Source organism: Saccopteryx bilineata, chromosome 6 (assembly GCF_036850765.1).
Source record: "Saccopteryx bilineata isolate mSacBil1 chromosome 6, mSacBil1_pri_phased_curated, whole genome shotgun sequence".
NCBI lineage: Eukaryota > Metazoa > Chordata > Mammalia > Chiroptera > Emballonuridae > Saccopteryx > Saccopteryx bilineata.
Genome location: NC_089495.1, coordinates 162,041,852 through 162,061,339, shown reverse-complemented (window position 1 = coordinate 162,061,339; position 19,488 = coordinate 162,041,852). Strand labels below are relative to the sequence as shown.

Here is a 19,488-nt window from a genome sequence, read left to right as displayed (position 1 = left end):
CATTCGAGCCATGGCTGCAGGAGGGGAAGGGAGAGAGAGAGAGAAGGAGAAAACAGAAGGGTAGAGAAGCAGATGGTGGCTTCTCCTGTGTGCCTTGACCAGGAATCATAAACAGGACTTCCGCATGCCGAGTCAACACTCTACCGCTGAGCCAACTGGCCAGGGCAAGGTCTAACTCTTGATCTGATCTTCACACACTCCTGTTTTCAGTGAGATGAAAAACACCTACATGCTCAATGGCAGAAGGCAATGTGTCTTTTGTCCTGGTTTATGAAGTGTCCAGGTGGCTGCAGAGCAAGTCAGGATGAGGATAGGTAGGGATACTCCTCTACTCCGGTCAGGCCTGGATCTGACTACAGAGACAGGATGGTCTCAGCACATCTCTCCAGCCCTTTCTCTGAGTTCCCTTCACTTTGTGAACTTAGGACCATTGAGGTGATAGGTACCTAGGTGGGGAGAGTCGTGGATGGGGTACTGGGACCTAGACCTCACCCTTAACCTCCATCACAGACTCCAGCAGCAAGATCTCTGTAAAAGCACCTGGATCTCCCAGCCAAGACCCAGGGTAAGTTGCCTGTGATCCAGCATCTTCTGCTATCTGCATGGCTTCTTCCCTTGTGTAGGACTTCCTGGAAGCGGCTTTCCTCAGAGTCACTGACTCAACAAATATTCACTTCTTATGTGTCAGGAACTGATCTGATCCAAATGTTAGGGATATGACAGTGAAAAAACAGGCAAGGCTGTGCTCTCAATGAAGTTTCTTTCAAATGGGTAGATATAGACAAGGGCCAAATAGAAAAGTAGATAGATACATAGCTAGACAGATACATAGTTATACGTGTAGATAGATAGATAGATAGATAGATAGATAGATAGATAGATAGATAGATAGATAGATAGATAATAGAGGAAATGTCAATTAATGATAATCACCCTGGAGAAAAATTAAGCAGGTAGGTATCAAAGCACAGAGTGATAGGGTATGTGTGATAAGGCGGTAGGCATCATGAAGGTTATTGAGATGCTCAGTGAAAACAAGTAACAAGGAGACTGTCTTAAAAAATTGGAGCCTGAGACAAGAATTTCAGTGTAATTAGTTTGCAGAGAGGTGATCTCAGGAAGTCTAGTGACGGGGAAGGAAGCAGGGAAGGCCGATGAAGTGTTCGTTAATTAAAAGACATCCTTGTAGCACCTGGGCTCGATCCCAGGTGCTGGGCACCCTCGGAGAGGCTGTGTAGGGCATTCCCCAGACTGCCCTGCTGAGCAGAAAGCTGGGGTGGAGACCCACACACACCTGTCCTTGTGGAGGGCAAGATGGCAGGTTTGCTATTTTTATAGAGTGGTGAGCAAAGGCCTCTTAAATAATGACATTTGAGCAGAGACATGAGGGAAATGGGAGAGTCAAGCAAGCAATAATCTGGAGTAGGAATGTTCCTGGCAGATGGTCACTCCTGGGGCCAGAATTCTGTAGCACTTCTGGCCTGCTCAGCAAAGCAAACCACACATGCAACAAGGGGCAGGAGCTTGAAGTGAGAAACCATTGGCCAGTCCCAGACTGTCCACAGCTGCCAGAAACTCAAGTGGACAAAGAGGACACAGAGCAGGACACCAACAAGGTTCACTATACGTGTGAGGGGCTGGAATGGGGCGGTGCATGGGACCCAGGGGGAGGGGACAGGCTGAAAGCTGAGCTTGGAGAGGTCACTCCTTGGGGTAGAGGTTGTTGGGTGGTTTAAGCAGAATATCTGCTCCCATGGTTATATTTAAGGATGAATCAAAATTTTGAGTGTGGAAGGGTTATAAGGGAATGTTCATCCTTAAAGTTGGTCCCAGCAAGAGCTGGGTTCCTGCGAGCGTTGATAGGAGCCCAGGCCTGAGAGGGTCCTGCATCTGACTCCCCGTCCCCATGCATCTGCTGTGTTTGTTCTGACACTCAAAGTCCATTCTTGAACTAAATAAAGGACAGGAGTCTGTGGTCCTCAGTATGGGGTTGTCTGGCCCTGTTACCAATCAGTTTCAACACTGATTTTGAGTTTTTGGGCCACAGGACCTGATCTGAAAAGAAGGTGTGGGAAAGGCAGAACCTGGGCCTCTGGTTGAGGAAGAAACTCATTGCCAGTCACCGTGTCCCTCTCACAGGTCCCTGCTCAGCAGCGTCCACTTCCTGCTCTTCATATTCCTGAAGGTACCCCTGTTTCTGAGCATGCTCATGGCTGTCCTCTGGGTGAACAGACCTCAGCAGGCAATTTGTGGGGAAACACAGCCTGACTAAGACAACCTGCACGTCCTGGCCCATCGATGTCCTGACCAGAGACATGCCCGAGAAGAAGGAACCTCTGACCCTGAACCCCACATCCCTTTGCAACTTATTGCCAGAGACTTGATAAACAAACTTTAAAAAATATTTTAATGAAATCTATCACCTACACAAAAGTGTGCATATAAAGTTTGAGAACAGTTCAAAGACTAAAAATACGCATCTGTGTACCCACCACTTAGCCTACGAAATCAAGCATCAGTAAGATATTTAAAGCCTCCACATTCTTCTCCCTGAACTCAAACCCCTCCTTCTCCGACTTCCAGTGAACAAAATTTTTTGTGTGTGCCAGTCATGTCTTTTTCTTCTGAGCTCTGATAGGCTCGTTGTTTCTGAATCTTGCACAAGAGAAATCCTACTGCTTCTAGCTCACCTGCCCATGACAAATTGAATTCTCCCTCTGCTGCTGACCAGCATGACATGTCCAAGTCCTGAGTGAGAATGGTGCGGAATTGAAGAAATAAACTCAAGAGAGAAAAAGTAGGCGATCAGGAGGTCTCTGCAGGCTGATGGCATGCAAGAGCAAAGCGAAACCCCTGGTTTGCTTTATTATCTAGTGTAGAGCTCTATGCAAAATAAGGAAGTCTCTGATACAAAGTCACATATCTGAGGCATAAACAGGAATCTTCCCAAGGTATAAACAGGAATTCTCTTAAGGCATAAACAGAAATCCCCCACCATGCATAACTGAAATCAACCAACAGCAGAATAAACAAAGAGTGAGAGGAAAAGCATGTAAATTGCCTCTAGCAACTTTATCAAGCAGGTGAGGTGGGAGGGTGGGCAGCTATGACTGTCAGCTTACTGCCAGTTTCCCACACCTCTGTCCCCCACAAATCTAAACTGCAAGGACTCTGTCAGCTTGCACTCTCCCACATCCCTTCTCATCAGTGGATTATAGAGAACTCCTTCCCAGGCCATAGGTGTGAGAGCTACGGGGCAGCACAGGACATCTAGGGACTATGTGACTGAGCTTCCCATCATGGGCTGGGTAATGTCATGTATAGACCTTACGTTGTAAGGCGGCCCGGCACTTTGCCCTGAGGTCAGCACGGCAGTGAGCCAAGAGTGCCGTGTTGACTGTGAGTGGTTCTCTGTTGCACCCGGTTGCTGTGTTCCTGCTCCAGAATCCCAGGGCTCTGCAGTACATGTCTCCCATTGGGGCCTGCCAGAGATGCCACATGGCATACTTGTCTTCCTCAGAGACTCCTAGCACTGTGGAAACGACCGGGTCAGGTGGCTCAAATGACAATGGCCACTCCTGGAGAGACTTCTCTTGCTCTGGGCCACACTCAAACTTGAAAACTTTTTGATCACCCAGTGAGTCACAGCCGTATTCCCAAGTGTGGCATGTGCCAGACCTTAAATTCAAAGAGGGCCACCGAGCAGTATGCTTTTTCTTAGAAGTTTGAAACACAAGACAAAGAACTCATTCCAGACTGTGGACTCCTAAAGATTGAATCAGAGGCCAACCCTTGAAACTGTAGAGTTTCTCTTTCTTCTGCTGGAGATGTGTCTTATCAGGGTGCCTAGAGAACTTGCCTCTTCCTGCACTTCCAACCATCGATAAAGTGAACCAGCCTGATGTCTCTGTAGTGTCTAAACAAAGTCCCCTCCCACTGCATTGTGACAGAATGTGCCCTGTTATCTTCCCAGGTGAACTTGGGTAAACTGCTCCTGACTTTCCTTCTTCATAGGGATGGGAAAGAGTGCATTCACCATGTCAACAGCAGCATACCAAGCAGCAGATGCTGTTTTCATAAAGATAGTGCATCAAGAAAAACAATTGCAATTAGGCTATCAATTGGTCGAGTTTAAGTTGATCCACTGTTACATGACAGGACCCATCTGAGTTTATTAGGAATCAGATTAGTGAATTAAGTAAATGTAAGGCCACTTACATGAATTCAGATTAGTGAATTAAGTAAATGTAAGGCCACTGCCATGGCCATGCAGATTCACACTGGACTCAGGCAGATGATAAAAGAACTATGGAGCCAGAAATTGGTGGACCATTCCATTTATAAGAGTCTTGCAACTGCTGATGAGCAAACAGGCAGAAAAAACTGCTTCCCTTTTTCTCAGGGATCCCAAGCCTCGACTTCATCTCCGGTTCCATACCCCAGACTCATTTTCCAGACTCACTCTCTGGACTGTGGGCCAGGACCCAACAGTAAATGTTTTAAAATGTACCCAGAATTTGGCCCTGGCTGGCTGACTCAACGGTAGGGCATTGGACCAGCATTTGTAAGTCCCAGTTCTATTCCCAGCCAGGGCACACAGAAGCGCCCATCTGCTTCTCCACCCTTCCCCTCTCTTTTCTCTCTATCTCTCTCTTCCCTCCCATAGCCAAAGGTCCATTGGAGCAAGGTTGCCCCCCCCAGGGGGCGCTAAGGATGGCTCCATGGCCTCTGCCTCAGGCGCTAGAATGGCTCTGGTTGCAACAAAGCAATGCCCAGATGGGCAGAGCATCGCCCCCTGGTGGGTTTTCTGGGTGGATCCTGGACAGGTGCATGTGGGAGTTTGTCCCACTGCCTCTCTGCTTCTCATTTCAGAAAAATACAAAAAAAAAAATGTAACCAGGATTTGTTTTAAAAGGGTGTAGTGAGACACACAGCCCTAGAAATGACAGTTATGAAAAAGGTTATACTCATCAATCCCACCACATAAAGCCACAGGAGGAAGCCAGGGCCTGGCAGGAGGCATACTTTCTCCTGTGGGGTTTTTGCAGGGGTGGCAAGGAGGAATGGATGCAGCAAGGTAAGCCAAGCAGGTTTCTGGTGGAATAGTCTGAATAATTTTTGCAGCCTCTGGGCTATAGGAGTGGCCCCTAGGGAGCAATTTGTCCCAGGCTGCAGGAGCAGGATAAAAGTAGCTAAATGGGAGGATTTGGGGTTGGTTGCTTTGCATATCAAAAGAAGGCTTGAAGCCAAGTCTTTTACTATCTTGAGGAATTTGTTAACCTGGGAGGGGCAGTTTCTCCCTCAGTCCACAAAGCCTCAAGATGGTGAAGTTCCATAAAATTAAGGTGACCAACTTTTTTACAAGGACAAAAATAAGTTGAAGAAAATGATATTGTAAATAAAAGAAATATTTTATTAATTGCAACAATAATACACTATAATGTGATAAATGCATAATAAAAACATTTGTAATATTTTATATTGTAATTATACTTACATGCTTATTAATTTTTAATAATAATTGAAATAAAAACATACTCATTTAGATAATATTATTTAAATGAGTACTTTTTCATTGAATGAATATTTTTTGTCAATGTATCATCTTGTAACAATATATTGGAAATATCTGAACAAGAAATATCCTTCATATTGAATTTTACGGCAAGTGCTGCAGCTAGAGTATTAACATTCAATCTTGATTTCTCACTTGTCCAAAAACCATTAGCAACTGAAAAAACTCTTTCAACTGCTGCATTAGTTCCAGGGCAGCACAATGTAAATTGAACAAGAATAAATAATTTTTCACATGGAATACGTTTATTTTTGAAATGGTTGAATATTTCCACCCACCTTTTATCAATTTTAACGTGTTCATTTTCCCATTGTATTAATTTTTCAGAATTTAAATATACAGTCTTCTAATTTCTTCAAAAAGGCAATGGTCGTCTATTTTGATGTGTCATTTCTTTAGATTAAAGACAAGATTCAATAGATTTACAATGAAGTCAAAAACACCATTGAAAACTGTTATTTCCCATGATGTTATTCTTTGATATATTGAAAACATGTCTGGTAAAAATTCTGCACTTCTTTGTTAACTTTTCTGTTATGCCCAGATTTGATTCTTCTAAGTCTGACAATTTTCTTTTTATAATTAAAGGAGGAAATTTTTCTTCAAACGAGATTTATATTGAAGAATAAAGTTATTCAAAATAAAACTAACTTCCGTAGCTGAAATTGTTGTAAAGTACCTGTACCTCACTTCCACGGGTTTTTGTAGAGACACCAAGTCCAGATGTATTTTGAAGAGTTTAATAAAGGAGGAGATTTATTAAATATGCTGGCTGCATATGGCTGACACGGGGCATTTGCAGACCCAAATCGTGTGCGCCAAATACATTCCAGGGGCTGGTTATATACCCTTGATCACACAGGCTGGATGGGAAGCATGACATCATGACACAATTGTTAACAAGCCCACAACATTTGTTTAGGGGATACACAAACATTAAGACTTTCAAGGTAACACAATCAAAGATGTTGACAAATCTTTCAGGGTTCATCTTCTTTCCTTTGCCTAGAGGTTGTTACTCTCCAGATTCCAGGAAGGGGGGTATATAAATTCTGTTTCTTTTTTTTTAATTTTTTTTATTGTATGTAACAATATATCTTTTTTTTTTTTTTTTAATTGGGGCGACATCAATAAATCAGGATACATATATTCAAAGATAACAAGTCCAGGTTATCTTGTCTTTCAATTATGTTGCATACCCATCACCCAAAGTCAGATTGTCCTCTGTCACCTTCTATCTAGTTTTCTTTGTGCCCCTCCCCCTCCCCCTTTCCCTCTCTCTTTCCCCCCTCCCCCCGTAACCACCACACTCTTATCAATGTCTCTTACTTTCACTTTTATGTCCCACCTACGTATGGAATAATGCAGTTCCTGGTTTTTTCTGATTTACTTATTTCACTTCTTATAATGTTATCAAGATCCCACCATTTTGCTGTAAATGATCCGATGTCATCATTTCTTATGGCTGAGTAGTATTCCATCTGTTTCTTATTGAAAGAGTAAAGAAGTTCCTCAGATAACCTTTAAAACTAAATGACCCATTGTTCTTGCAAGCCAGAAACTTCTACGTTTTTCTCCCTTCCCTCCGCAAATGAAGGACAGGACAGGAAAGTCTGATATTTCCTCCTAGAATATCAATATTAATTTTTCAGCTTTTTAGTACCTTACTACAAAATGTGTTCACCTTCATTCAATCTTTTGAATTGTTTTGTGAAAAATAGATGCTTGATTATGTACAAAATACATTAGTATCTCAGATATTTTATTATTGAAAAATGATTCCAGGATTTTAGAACATTTGTCTAAACTTAAAAAATATGAATGGAGAGGTTCAAATAATTGTAGAATATGCTGTATAGCAGGTGTTAGAGCAAGCCATCTAACTTTTGAATATCCGAAAAGCTTTTGTATTCAACATTTGCTTCTTCACAAAATTGTTTTAAAGTAGCAATATGAACAGCAAAACAACTAAAATGCAAATAAATTGTAGTTATTATTACTTCTACACCAATTGGCATGGCACGTGACGCTATATTGATTGCATTTGTCAAAATATGTGCATTACAACCTATTCCTAATTTTACATACACATTATTCACCCCTTTGCATCTTTGCCCACCAAAATTTGTATTTATATTATCAGCTGTTAGTGCAACAACTTTAGATTTCAAATTGTTTTCATTTATTATTCTGATCAGGGGTCAGGAAACTTTTTGGCTGAGAGAGCCATGAGCGCCACATATTTTAAAATGTAATTCCATGAGAGCCATACAACGACCCATGTACACATTAAGCGTTATCCAATAAAAATTTGGTGTTGTCCCGGAGGACAGCTGTGATTGGCTCCAGCCACCCGCAACCATGAACATGAGCAGTAGGAAATGAATGGATTGTAATATATGAGAATGTCTTATATTTTTAATGTTATTATTATTTTTTATTAAAGATTTGTCTGCAGGAGATGACGTCAGAGTAATGGCGGAGTAGGAAGCGATACCGATAAATCTCCCCCAAAACTCAACAAGATCTTCAACCAGAAACAGAAAAACCTATACTTGGAGCTTCCAGATTCTTCGCAATACACCTAAAGGTATGATTGATTGAAAAATTGGCTAAATATATAACCAAACCCCGAAGGAAATAGGGAGGAAGAAATGCTCCGCCTTCCTCACTAACCTAAACAGGGCGGCTTTCTCTGGTAATTGTGAATATAGAAACTGAGGCGGGCAAAAGGGGTGAATAGATCCAGGCCCCCGCAGCAAAAACGGCCGAACCAGGCTGTGGCTCAGAGATCCAAGCCGAGGAAAATCTGATCCTGTGGCAACCCGGGCAATACAAGCTAACACTCGCGCCAAACCCAAACAAAGAAAGACAAGCGGAGCGGCCATTTTACCCGGTCTCCTGGTCGGTGCGCAGTTAGTGGAAGAGAGATTTCTTCCTAAGCCGCGGAAGTGGGTGCCCGTGTTGCCCCACGGAGAGGCAGGGTCAGAGGCCTTTCTGTGGGCCGAGGACAGAGTCTCTGGGCAGCCCCGGCGCCCTGGGAAAGCCACACACGGGAGGGAGTGAGAACTAATCCCAACGGTGGAGATTTTCCGTGCTGGAGGCTGTTTCACTCAGAGGGAACCACGGCCGGCCTCATATCCTGGTTTGCGCGCGCAGATAAGGAGTGAGCGATTCCTCCGAGTGCCTCGGCAGTGCGCGCCCGTGTTATCGCAGAGAGGGGCAGAGTCAGGGGCCTTTGTGTGGGCCAAAGCGGAATCTCGGGCCGCCCCAGCGCCTTGCAAAAGCCGCACACGGGGACGGAGCGAGACTCAATTCCAACGCTGCAACTTTTCCCTGCGGTTGGGGGTTTCACTCAGAGCGTGAGACTGCTGGCCGGATATCCTGGTTGCAGACAGTGAGTGAGAGTTTCCTCCAAGCGCCCCGGAAGTGGGCGCCCGCTTGTGTTACCGGATAGAGTGGCAGAGCCAGAGGTCTTCGAGTGGGCGGAAAGCCCGCCTGATTATGCTAGCAGCTCTGACTGACTGAGCCTTACCCAGAGCCCTGTGCTGAGTGGAAATAAAGTGGGGAGTTGCCAGCAATTTGAGCCTCTTACTATCCAGGCAGAGGCAGCAGCAACCCCATACCTGGACTATCAGGCTACTAATTGAGGAAGGAAAGACTAGGAGAAAGGCTCCAGGAACACAGACTCTCTCACTGTCGGAGCCTATAAATGCTAATGAGCCTCGACTCCCAACGAGAATAAAGCACAATACATGACATTGCCATAGAGACTTATCAACTGCAAACCTCTACCTGAGTGTGCCAAAGGGGCAGAACCCAGGGTACAGAGTCACCGACCAGGAAGAGGGAGAGAAAAGAAAAAGCAAGAAGATAACCTCTCAAAATCAAGAATAATCTGCAGACTTTATAACCTATCCCATTTTATTATATTTGTTCGTTTGTTTCTCTTATCTTCATTCTTGAGACTTTTTTTTCCTCCTCCAATTTGGCCGATTAACTCTCTACTGGTCTTACTCTCTCCTCTCCTTGAACTACACTACCCATAAGTGTTACATCTCCCATTATCATTTCTCTTCTCTTCCTTTCTCTCTATGAGGGTTGCACTCCAAAACCCTTAACTCTCTCTCTCTCTCTCCTTTCTTTTTTCTTCTTTTAGTGGTTCCCTCTTTTTTTCTCTCTCTCTCTTTCTTTTCTCCCTCTATAGTAGTTTCTTCCTTTCTCCTTTACATATCCTCTCATTCAAACCTCAATAACAAACAAATTATCTTATCTGGGACTCAAACCTATGTTTGTGGCATTTTGGGGGGTTTTTACTTCACCTTTTTAACTCACTAGCAGTGCTCCCATCCCTGGCTCTCCATATTATCTAGTTCTTGTTCCACTAAATACAATAGTAAGTTTTTAATTTGTCCCCCCATTTTTCCATTTTCCTCTTATTCCTCTCATCATAACTCTTAGAAAACCAACACCTAAAAGCAAATCATTTTATTCTTGACCCAAATTTTTTCCTTATTTGCTTTTTGTGGGTCCATACGCTCTTTTTTTTTTTTCTTTTTTCTTTTATTTTTTTTCCTTTTTTTTTTTTTTTCTTTTCTTTTTTTTTTTTTCTTTCTCTCTTTTTTGCCCCTTTATTACTTTTCCCCAATTCAGGCCCTCCATCACAGGCATTGTTTGTTATAACTCACAGTCCACCACAAGATTTTCTCAAGAAAGAGGGGAGAGGAAAGGGGAGGAAAAAAAGAGGGGGGGAATAATTTCCTTTTTTAAAAATTTTTATTTTATTTTTCTTTATTTTATTATTAATTTTTTTTAAAAAAAAACAACTCTTTTCGATTTGTTATTTTTTTATTTTTTTTAACTTTTTATTCTTTATTAAATCTCATTAATACTATCAACAAAACCACCCTCAGATGCCATTAAGGAAGAGAAAATCGAATATCATGGATACGAAAGAAAGAGAGGTAACACAGCTAGATGAGGAAAAATCTATGGAGAAAAAATTTAATATATTGGAAACCTTGGAGCTAAATGACAGAGAATTCAAGATAGAAATCCTAAAAATCCTCCGAGATATACAAGAAAACACAGAAAGGCAATATAGGGAAATCAGAAAACAACTCCATGAACACAAAGAATATATGTCCAAGGAAATTGAAACTATAAAAACAAATCAAACAGAGATGAAAAACTCAATTCACGAGCTGAAAAACGAAGTAACAAGCTTAGCTAATAGAACAGGTCAGATAGAAGAGAGGATTAGTGAAATAGAAGACAAGCAACTTGAGGCACAACAGAGAGAAGAAGAAAGAGACTCAAAAATTAAAAAAAATGAGATAGCCCTACAAGAATTATCTGACTCCATCAAAAAGAATAACATAAGAATAATAGGTATATCAGAGGGAGAAGAGAGAGAAAATGGAATGGAGAACATACTTAAACAAATAATTGATGAGAACTTCCCAAGCCTGTGGAAAGAACTAAAGCCTCAAGTTCAAGAAGCAAACAGAACTCCAAGTTTTCTTAACCCCAACAAACCTACTCCAAGGCATATCATAATGAAATTGACACAAACCAACAGCAAAGAAAAAATTCTCAAGGCAGCCAGGGAAAAGAAGAATACAACATATAAAGGAAGGCCCATTAGATTATCATCAGATTTCTCAGCAGAAACTCTACAAGCTAGAAGAGAGTGGACCCCAATATTTAAAGTCCTGAAAGAGAGGAACTTTCAGCCACGAATACTATACCCATCAAAGCTATCCTTCAAATACGAAGGAGAAATAAAAACATTCACAGATACAGAAAAGATGAGGGAATTTATCATCAGAAAACCCCCACTCCAGGAATTACTAAAGGGGGTTCTCCAATCAGATACAAAGAACAAAAAAAAACAGAGCCACAAGTAAAAGCTCCAAGAAGAACACAATAAAACCAAATTTAAACTGTGACAACAACAAAAAGAAAGAGGGGGAGAAGACGGAGATTAACAGTAGCAAAGGACGATGGAGTGCAAAAGTACTCACAAAATAGTTCGCTACAATGAACAGGGTAGGGACCCTTTTCATTACTCAAAGGTAACCACCATTGAAAAAACTACCACAGAAGCACATGAGATAAAAAAGATAGCAAGAGAGGAAAGATGTATGGAATACAACCAAATAAAAACAAAAGATAGAAAAACGAAAGAGAAGGATCAAACAAGACACAAAACTAACAGAAAGCAAGATATAAAATGGCAATAGGGAACTCAAAAGTATCAATAATTACACTAAATGTAAATGGATTAAACTCACCAATAAAAAGGCACAGAGTAGCAGAATGGATTAAAAAAGAAAATCCAACTGTATGCTGCCTACAGGAAACTCATCTAAGTAACAAGGATAAAAACAAATTCAAAGTGAAAGGCTGGAAAACAATACTCCAAGCAAATAACATCCAAAAAAAAGCAGGTGTAGCAATACTCATATCGGATAATGCTGACTACAAGACAGGAAAAGTACTTAGAGACAAAAATGGCCATTTCATAATGGCTAAGGGACACTGAATCAAGAAGACATAACAATTCTTAATATATATGCACCAAACCAAGGAGCACCAAAATATATAAGACAGCTACTTATTGATCTTAAAACAAAAACTGACAAAAATACAATCATACTTGGAGACCTCAATACACCGCTGACAGCTCTAGATCGGTCATCCAAACAGAGAATCAACAAAGACATAGTGGCCTTAAACAAAACACTAGAACACCTGGATATGATAGACATCTACAGGACATTTCATCCCAAAGTGACTGAGTATACATTTTTCTCCAGTGTACATGGATCATTCTCAAGAATTGACCATATGTTGGGCCACAAAAACAATATCAGCAAATTCAGAAAAATTGAAGTTGTACCAAGCATATTTTCTGATCATAAAGCCTTGAAACTAGAATTCAACTGCAAAAAAGAGGAAAAAAATCCCACAAAAATGTGGAAACTAAACAACATACTTTTAAAAAATGAATGGGTCAAAGAAGAAATAAGTGCAGAGATCAAAAGATATATACAGACTAATGAAAATGACAATACGACATATCAGAATCTATGGGATGCAGCAAAAGCAGTGATAAGAGGGAAGTTCATATCGCTTCAGGCATATATGAACAAACAAGAGAGAGCCCAAGTGAACCACTTAACTTCCCACCTTAAGGAACTAGAAAAAGAAGAACAAAGACAACCCAAAACCAGCCGAAGAAAGGAGATAATAAAAATCAGAGCAGAAATAAATGAATTAGAGAACAGAAAAACTATAGAAAAAATTAATAGAACAAGGAGCTGGTTCTTTGAAAAGATCAACAAAATTGACAAACCCTTGGCAAGACTTACCAAGGAAAAAAGAGAAAGAACTCATATAAACAAAATACAAAATGAAAGAGGAGAAATCACCACGGACACCGTAGATATACAAAGAATTATTGTAGAATACTATGAAAAACTTTATGCCACTAAATTCAACAACGTAGAAGAAATGGATAAATTCCTAGAACAATACAACCTTCCTAGACTGAGTCAAGAAGAAGCAGAAAGCCTAAACAGACCTATCAGTAGAGAAGAAATAGAAAAAACCATTAAAAACCTCCCCAAAAATAAAAGTCCAGGCCCTGACGGCTATACCAGCGAATTTTATCAAACATTCAAAGAAGACTTGGTTCCTATTCTACTCAAAGTCTTCCAAAAAATGCAATACTTCCAAACACATTTTATGAGGCCAACATAACCCTCATACCAAAACCAGGCAAGGATGGCACAAAGAAAGAAAACTACAGACCAATATCTCTAATGAATACAGATGCTAAAATACTAAACAAAATACTAGCAAATCGAATACAACAACATATTAAAAAAATAATACATCATGATCAAGTGGGATTCATCCCAGAATCTCAAGGATGGTTCAACATACGTAAAACGGTTAATGTAATACACCATATCAACAAAACAAAGAACAAAAACCACATGATCTTATCAATAGACGCAGAAAAGGCTTTCGATAAAATACAACACAATTTTATGTTTAAGACTCTCAACAAAATGGGTATAGAAGGAAAATATCTCAACATGATAAAGGCCATATATGATAAACCATCAGCTAACATCATATTAAATGGCACTAAACTGAAGGCTTTCCCCCTTAAATCAGGAACAAGACAGGGTTGTCCACTCTCTCCACTCTTATTTAATGTGGTACTAGAGGTTCTAGCCAGAGCAATCAGACAAGACAAAGAAATAAAAGGCATCCATATCGGAAAAGAAGAAGTAAAGGTATCACTTTTTGCAGATGATATGATCCTATACATCGAAAACCCCAAAGAATCCACAAAAAGACTACTAGAAACAATAAGCCAATACAGTAAGGTCGCAGGATACAAAATTAACATACAGAAGTCAATAGCCTTTCTATATGCCAACAATGAAACAACTGAGAAGGAACTCAAAAGAATAATCCCCTTCACGATTGCAACAAAAAAAATAAAATACTTAGGAATAAACATAACAAAGAATGTAAAGGACTTATATAATGAAAACTATAAACCATTGTTAAGGGAAATCGAAAAAGATATAATGAGATGGAAGAATATACCTTGTTCTTGGCTAGGAAGAATAAATATAATCAAGATGGCTATATTACCCAAAGCAATATACAAATTTAATGCAATTCCCATCAAAATTCCAATGACATTTTTTAAAGAAATAGAGCAAAAAATCATCAGATTTATATGGAACTATAAAAAACCCCGAATAGCCAAAGCAATCCTAAAGAAAAAGAATGAAGCTGGGGGCATAACAATACCTGACTTCAAACTCTATTATAGGGCCACGACAATCAAAACAGCATGGTATTGGCAGAAAAATAGACACTCAGACCAATGGAACAGAATAGAAAGTCCAGAAATAAAACCACATATATATAGTCAAATAATTTTTGATAAAGGGGCCAACAACACACAATGGAGAAAAGAAAGCCTCTTCAATAAATGGTGCTGGGAAAACTGGAAAGCCACATGCAAAAGAATGAAACTGGACTACAGTCTCTCCCCCTGTACAAAAATTAACTCAAAATGGATCAAAGATCTAAACATAAGACCTGAAACAATTAAGTACATAGAAGAAGACATAGGTACTCAACTCATGGACCTGGGTTTTAAAGAGCATTTTATGAATTTGACTCCAATGGCAAGAGAAGTGAAGGCAAAAATTAATGAATGGGACTACATCAGACTAAGAAGTTTTTGCTCAGCAAGGGAAACTGATAACAAAATAAACAGAAAGCCAACTAAATGGGAAATGATATTTTCAAACAACAGCTCAGATAAGGGCCTAATATCCAAAATATACAAAGAACTCATAAAACTCAACAACAAACAAACAAACAATCCAATAAAAAAATGGGAAGAGGATATGAATAGACACTTCTCACAGGAAGAAATACAAATGGCCAACAGATATATGAAAAGATGCTCATCTTCTTTAGCTATTAGAGAAATGCAAATCAAAACGGCAATGAGATACCACCTCACACCTGTTCGATTAGCTGTTATTAGCAAGTCAGGTAATAGCAAATGTTGGAGAGGCTGTGGAGAAAAAGGAACCCTCATACACTGTTGGTGGGAATGTAAAGTAGTACAACCATTATGGAAGAAAGTATGGTGGTTCCTCAAAAAACTGAAAATAGAACTACCTTATGACCCAGCAATCCCTCTACTGGGTATATATCCCCAAAACTCAGAAACATTGATACGTAAAGACACTTGCAGCCCCATGTTTATTGCAGCATTGTTCACAGTGGCCAGGACATGGAAACAACCAAAAAGCCCATCAGTAGATGACTGGATAAAGAAGATGTGGCACATATACACTATGGAATACTACTCAGCCATAAGAAATGATGACATCGGAACATTTACAGCAAAATGGTGGGATCTTGATAACATGATACGAAGCGAAATAAGTAAATCAGAAAAAAACAGGAACTGTATTATTCCATACGTAGGTGGGACATAATAGTGAAACTAAGAGACATTGATAAGAGTGTGGTGGTTACGGGGGGGAGGGGGGAATGGGAGAGGGATAGGGGGTGGAAGGGGCACAAAGAAAACAAGATAGAAGGTGACAGAGGACAATCTGACTTTGGGTGGTGGGTATGCAACATAATTGAACGACAAGATAACCTGGACTTGTTATCTTTGAATATATGTATCCTGATTTATTGATGTCACCCCATTAAAAAAATAAAATTATAAAAAAAAAAAAAAAAAAAAAAAAAAAGATTTGTCTGCAAGCCAGATGCAGCCATCAAAAGAGCCACATCTGGCTCGTGAGCCATAGGTTCCTGACCTCTGGTATAGATTGTTTGACAAAATTTCCGAAGTTTCGCCCTCAATGAATTCTAAATTTAAAATTTTTACTTGAATGCTCTTGGTAATATTAAAATATCTTACTATTACTGGATACAATTTAATTTCACTATGATTTGATGCATCAGATAAAATCGTTAGAAATACTGCAGTTTCCAAGTCCTCTGTAAGTATTTTGTCACAATAATATTTAAATACTGATTTCAAAATAGCCTCACATTTTGTCCTGGCACATGAAAATTTTGCATTGTGAAACTTTTTCAATAATTTAATTGTACAATCCAGACTACAAAAACTTTGTGAATTATGGCATGAAAAGCAAATGTTCCCTCCATTGCAGCAAACTGTTTTTCATCTTCAGAATAATTTGAAGTTTTAAAAAATGTGTTACTTTACAACTGGAAGCTGATGCATCTTATGATTGCTTCTGTTTGTTGGTGGTCAAGAGTTTTGTTATCGTTGCTCTGCCTCCAACTGCAATACAAAATTCTCCACTGCAAATATTGCAGAAAACAATGGTATCTTTCTTTGATATGAGGAATGGAAATTCCTTTTTCAACTTATTATTGAAATGGTATTTTCTCTTTTTTGATTTTTCCATCCCTTAAGTGAAATTAAAAATTAAATATAAAGCTACACGAATGATGCAAGCACATTAGGAACTGAAAACATTACATTATATTAGATGAATTTTCTGAAAGCTAAATTAACAAAACTAAATATCAAACAAAACCACTAATTTAGAGTGATATTCGGGTGTATTTATAATTTAAAAATGTCTGTTTTAGGCAACTATTCAATCAAAATGCATTATTAATAAATATGGTTTGAGGTTAGATTTCCACTTTAAAACTCAAATTTTGGGAAAATATTTGTAAATAAAATTATACATATTTGGAAATTTTTAAATAGATAATGAATTAAGAAAATGTGAATTGTGCTTACCATGTCTATGATTGAATATTCACTAAGAAAGAAATAATCGTGAGTCTACAATGTCATATGTGCCGTGTCATGTTTCAGTACGAAGTACACAAAGCCATTTGCGCTCTCGGTATATTGCGTGCTCTCTCAAGGTCTCCTGTGCGTGCAGAGCACATGTGTCTCATAATCGCATCTCGCCACACTGTACTGATCCTTGATGAATCGTCATGTCAAATACAAATACGTCACATCACACACAGTGGATCGACTCTGCATGGATAGAATACGGACATTTATAGATAGTCTTCCAATATCAAAAAGGAGGAGATGTAGGAGGACACTTTTTGAGGGAGGATGGAACTTACAAAAGAAGGACTGTCCTCCCTAAAGGAGGACAATTGGTCACCTTAAAAAATACAAATTTTTTAAAAAACAACACATTTATTGGATAGTAATAGTAACAATTAGTAGTAACTTGTAGTAATAATTAATAGACATTAATTAGTAGAGATACGAGGGAGCTCACCACTCCTGCATCCTTAGATCTTGGAGTAGGGCATTGGTCCCTACCCTTGCACTCAGAATATGTCATTGCTTATAACTCCCTGTCTTGATGAGGAGAGCATGGTTTCAGGGCTTTTCTACCATTATAGCTTTTACTCCGTAGGTTTTTGAGTAAATGTGAGGGTTCTATCAGCTCTTAAGAATATCTATTCTGATTATGCAATTGTGGATCTGGAATGTGGCCACAGGTAAATCCACAGAGATGGAAGCTTGGGTAGAAATGCAATATACTTTTTTTTTTTTTTCCTGAAATGAGAAGTCGGGGAGAGGCAGACAGACAGACTCCGACATGCGCCCGACCAGGATCCACTCAGCATGCCTACCAGGGGGCGATGCTCAGCCCTTCTGGGGTGTTGCTCTGCTGCAATCGGGGCCATTCTAGCGCCTGGGGCAGAGGCCATGGAGCCATCCTCAGTGCCCAGGTCAACTTTGCTCCAGTGGAGCCTTGGCTGCAGGAGGGGAAGAGAGGGATAGAGAGAAAGGAGAGGGGGAGGGGTGGAGAAGCAGATGGGTGCCTCTCCTGTGTGCCCTGGCTGGGAATCGAACCCAGGACTTCCACATGTCAGGCCGATGTTCTATGCAATTTACTTTTTGTTAGGTTTGTTAATCCAAATTCGGAGGGACCCGAAATATGGAAGACAGGAACAAGGTCCATCGTTTACACATTAAAGCTTTATTGTCTAGCTTGGCCAAGCGGCGGGAATTCCGACAGAAATCTGACGGAGAGCACGCAGGCCCTTTGTTCTACTTAGTTTTTATAGTTTTGTAAGTGGGAAGTACAGAAGCAAAAATTGCAATTAGGAGCCTCTTACTACTATTGGTTATAGTCATATGTCCTTTAACATGATAGGACCACCTTCAATTTGCAAACCATACATCATTTTGGAGAAAACAAAATTTACAAGCCAACACAATGGTAGAAAGATGTCTCTTTACATATTAAAGGCATTCCTATATTATCTAGTGTTTATCTGCTATCTCTCTGTCCAGAGTCACACACGCATTTACATAGGAGAGGTAGTTTCGGTGGGGACAAATGCCCGCAAATGGCTCATTGCTATAAGAAAAGGTTTATTTTGGCTTTTCTCTTCCTGCACCTGGCTAGCCACTCACCCCTTTCCCCACAGGTGTGGTGGAATGTCTGGGAATCCATGTTTTCCTTCCCTTGCATTTACAATACAATGCCAAGGGCCATCCTGGTTATGCCAATCACACAGTACAGAGACTATTTCTCACAATTTCTCTGCACACCTTAACCCAAATTAATAAAATGTTCTCCAAGCCTCCTAAAATATTAATATTAATTCTGTAGCCTTTGGTACTTTACAACACCTGCGGGTGAAATGGCTCAGTGGCTCCTCAGGTTAAAGCTGTAGCTGGCCAGTCCACTGGGAAAAGGGAAAGCCTCCTTTCAGCTTCTCTTGGCAACTGGCATGTTGGTATAAACCTCCGACTAGGTCTGACCTGGAAAGAACTCCAGGTCTGGACTGTCTTATCCTGTGTGAGATAGCTGACAAGCAGAGCCTTCCTGCATCTATGGGTGGAGGAGAGTCTAACTATCACTGGGGAGAGCCGAACTGAAAACACAAGGCTGGTGTGTGTTTTCACAATTGTTTCCTTTGGAAACAATCCTTTCCAAAAGGATTGTTCATTTAAAACGCGTGGGTGCAAGTGTGCTGAGATGGACCCAAATGCCATGTCGGCCCCAGGGAGGGTTGGAGTAGGGTATTTATAGGTTAGTCAGGGGTCTTGGAAAAAGCGGCTCTATAGATACAAAGTAGTATATATTTTTTGTACGTGGATTGAAGAGGCGCCACAGTTTCTCCAAATGGTTTATCTCCGGGCTCAACTGTCTAAAGGAGGCCTGGGCTAGTTCACAAGGTCCCAGGCCAGCCTGCCAGGCCGAGGCTTCAAGCAGGCCAGTCCCCCCTCCATCCTCCCACTGGTTTGCACTGCCCTTGGAATGGTTTGGGGGGGTAGGGTTGGGGTGGGGGGAGCTGATCCCTAGAAGACTGCCATG

At 40.3% G+C, this 19,488-nt stretch overlaps 1 protein-coding gene across 1 annotated transcript in view; it reads left to right on the top strand.

Moving 5' to 3' along the window:
• Window positions 1-3,037, top strand: part of LOC136308474 (protein CD300H-like) — an 11,115-nt gene extending 8,078 nt beyond the window's left edge. The window contains exons 3-4 of the mRNA XM_066235831.1: window positions 511-565; window positions 2,140-3,037. Coding sequence (XP_066091928.1) covers window positions 511-565; window positions 2,140-2,272 — 188 coding nt within the window. The 3' untranslated portion in view covers window positions 2,273-3,037. The remainder of the gene's footprint in view (window positions 1-510; window positions 566-2,139) is intronic.
• Window positions 3,038-19,488: the final 16,451 nt, after the last annotated feature.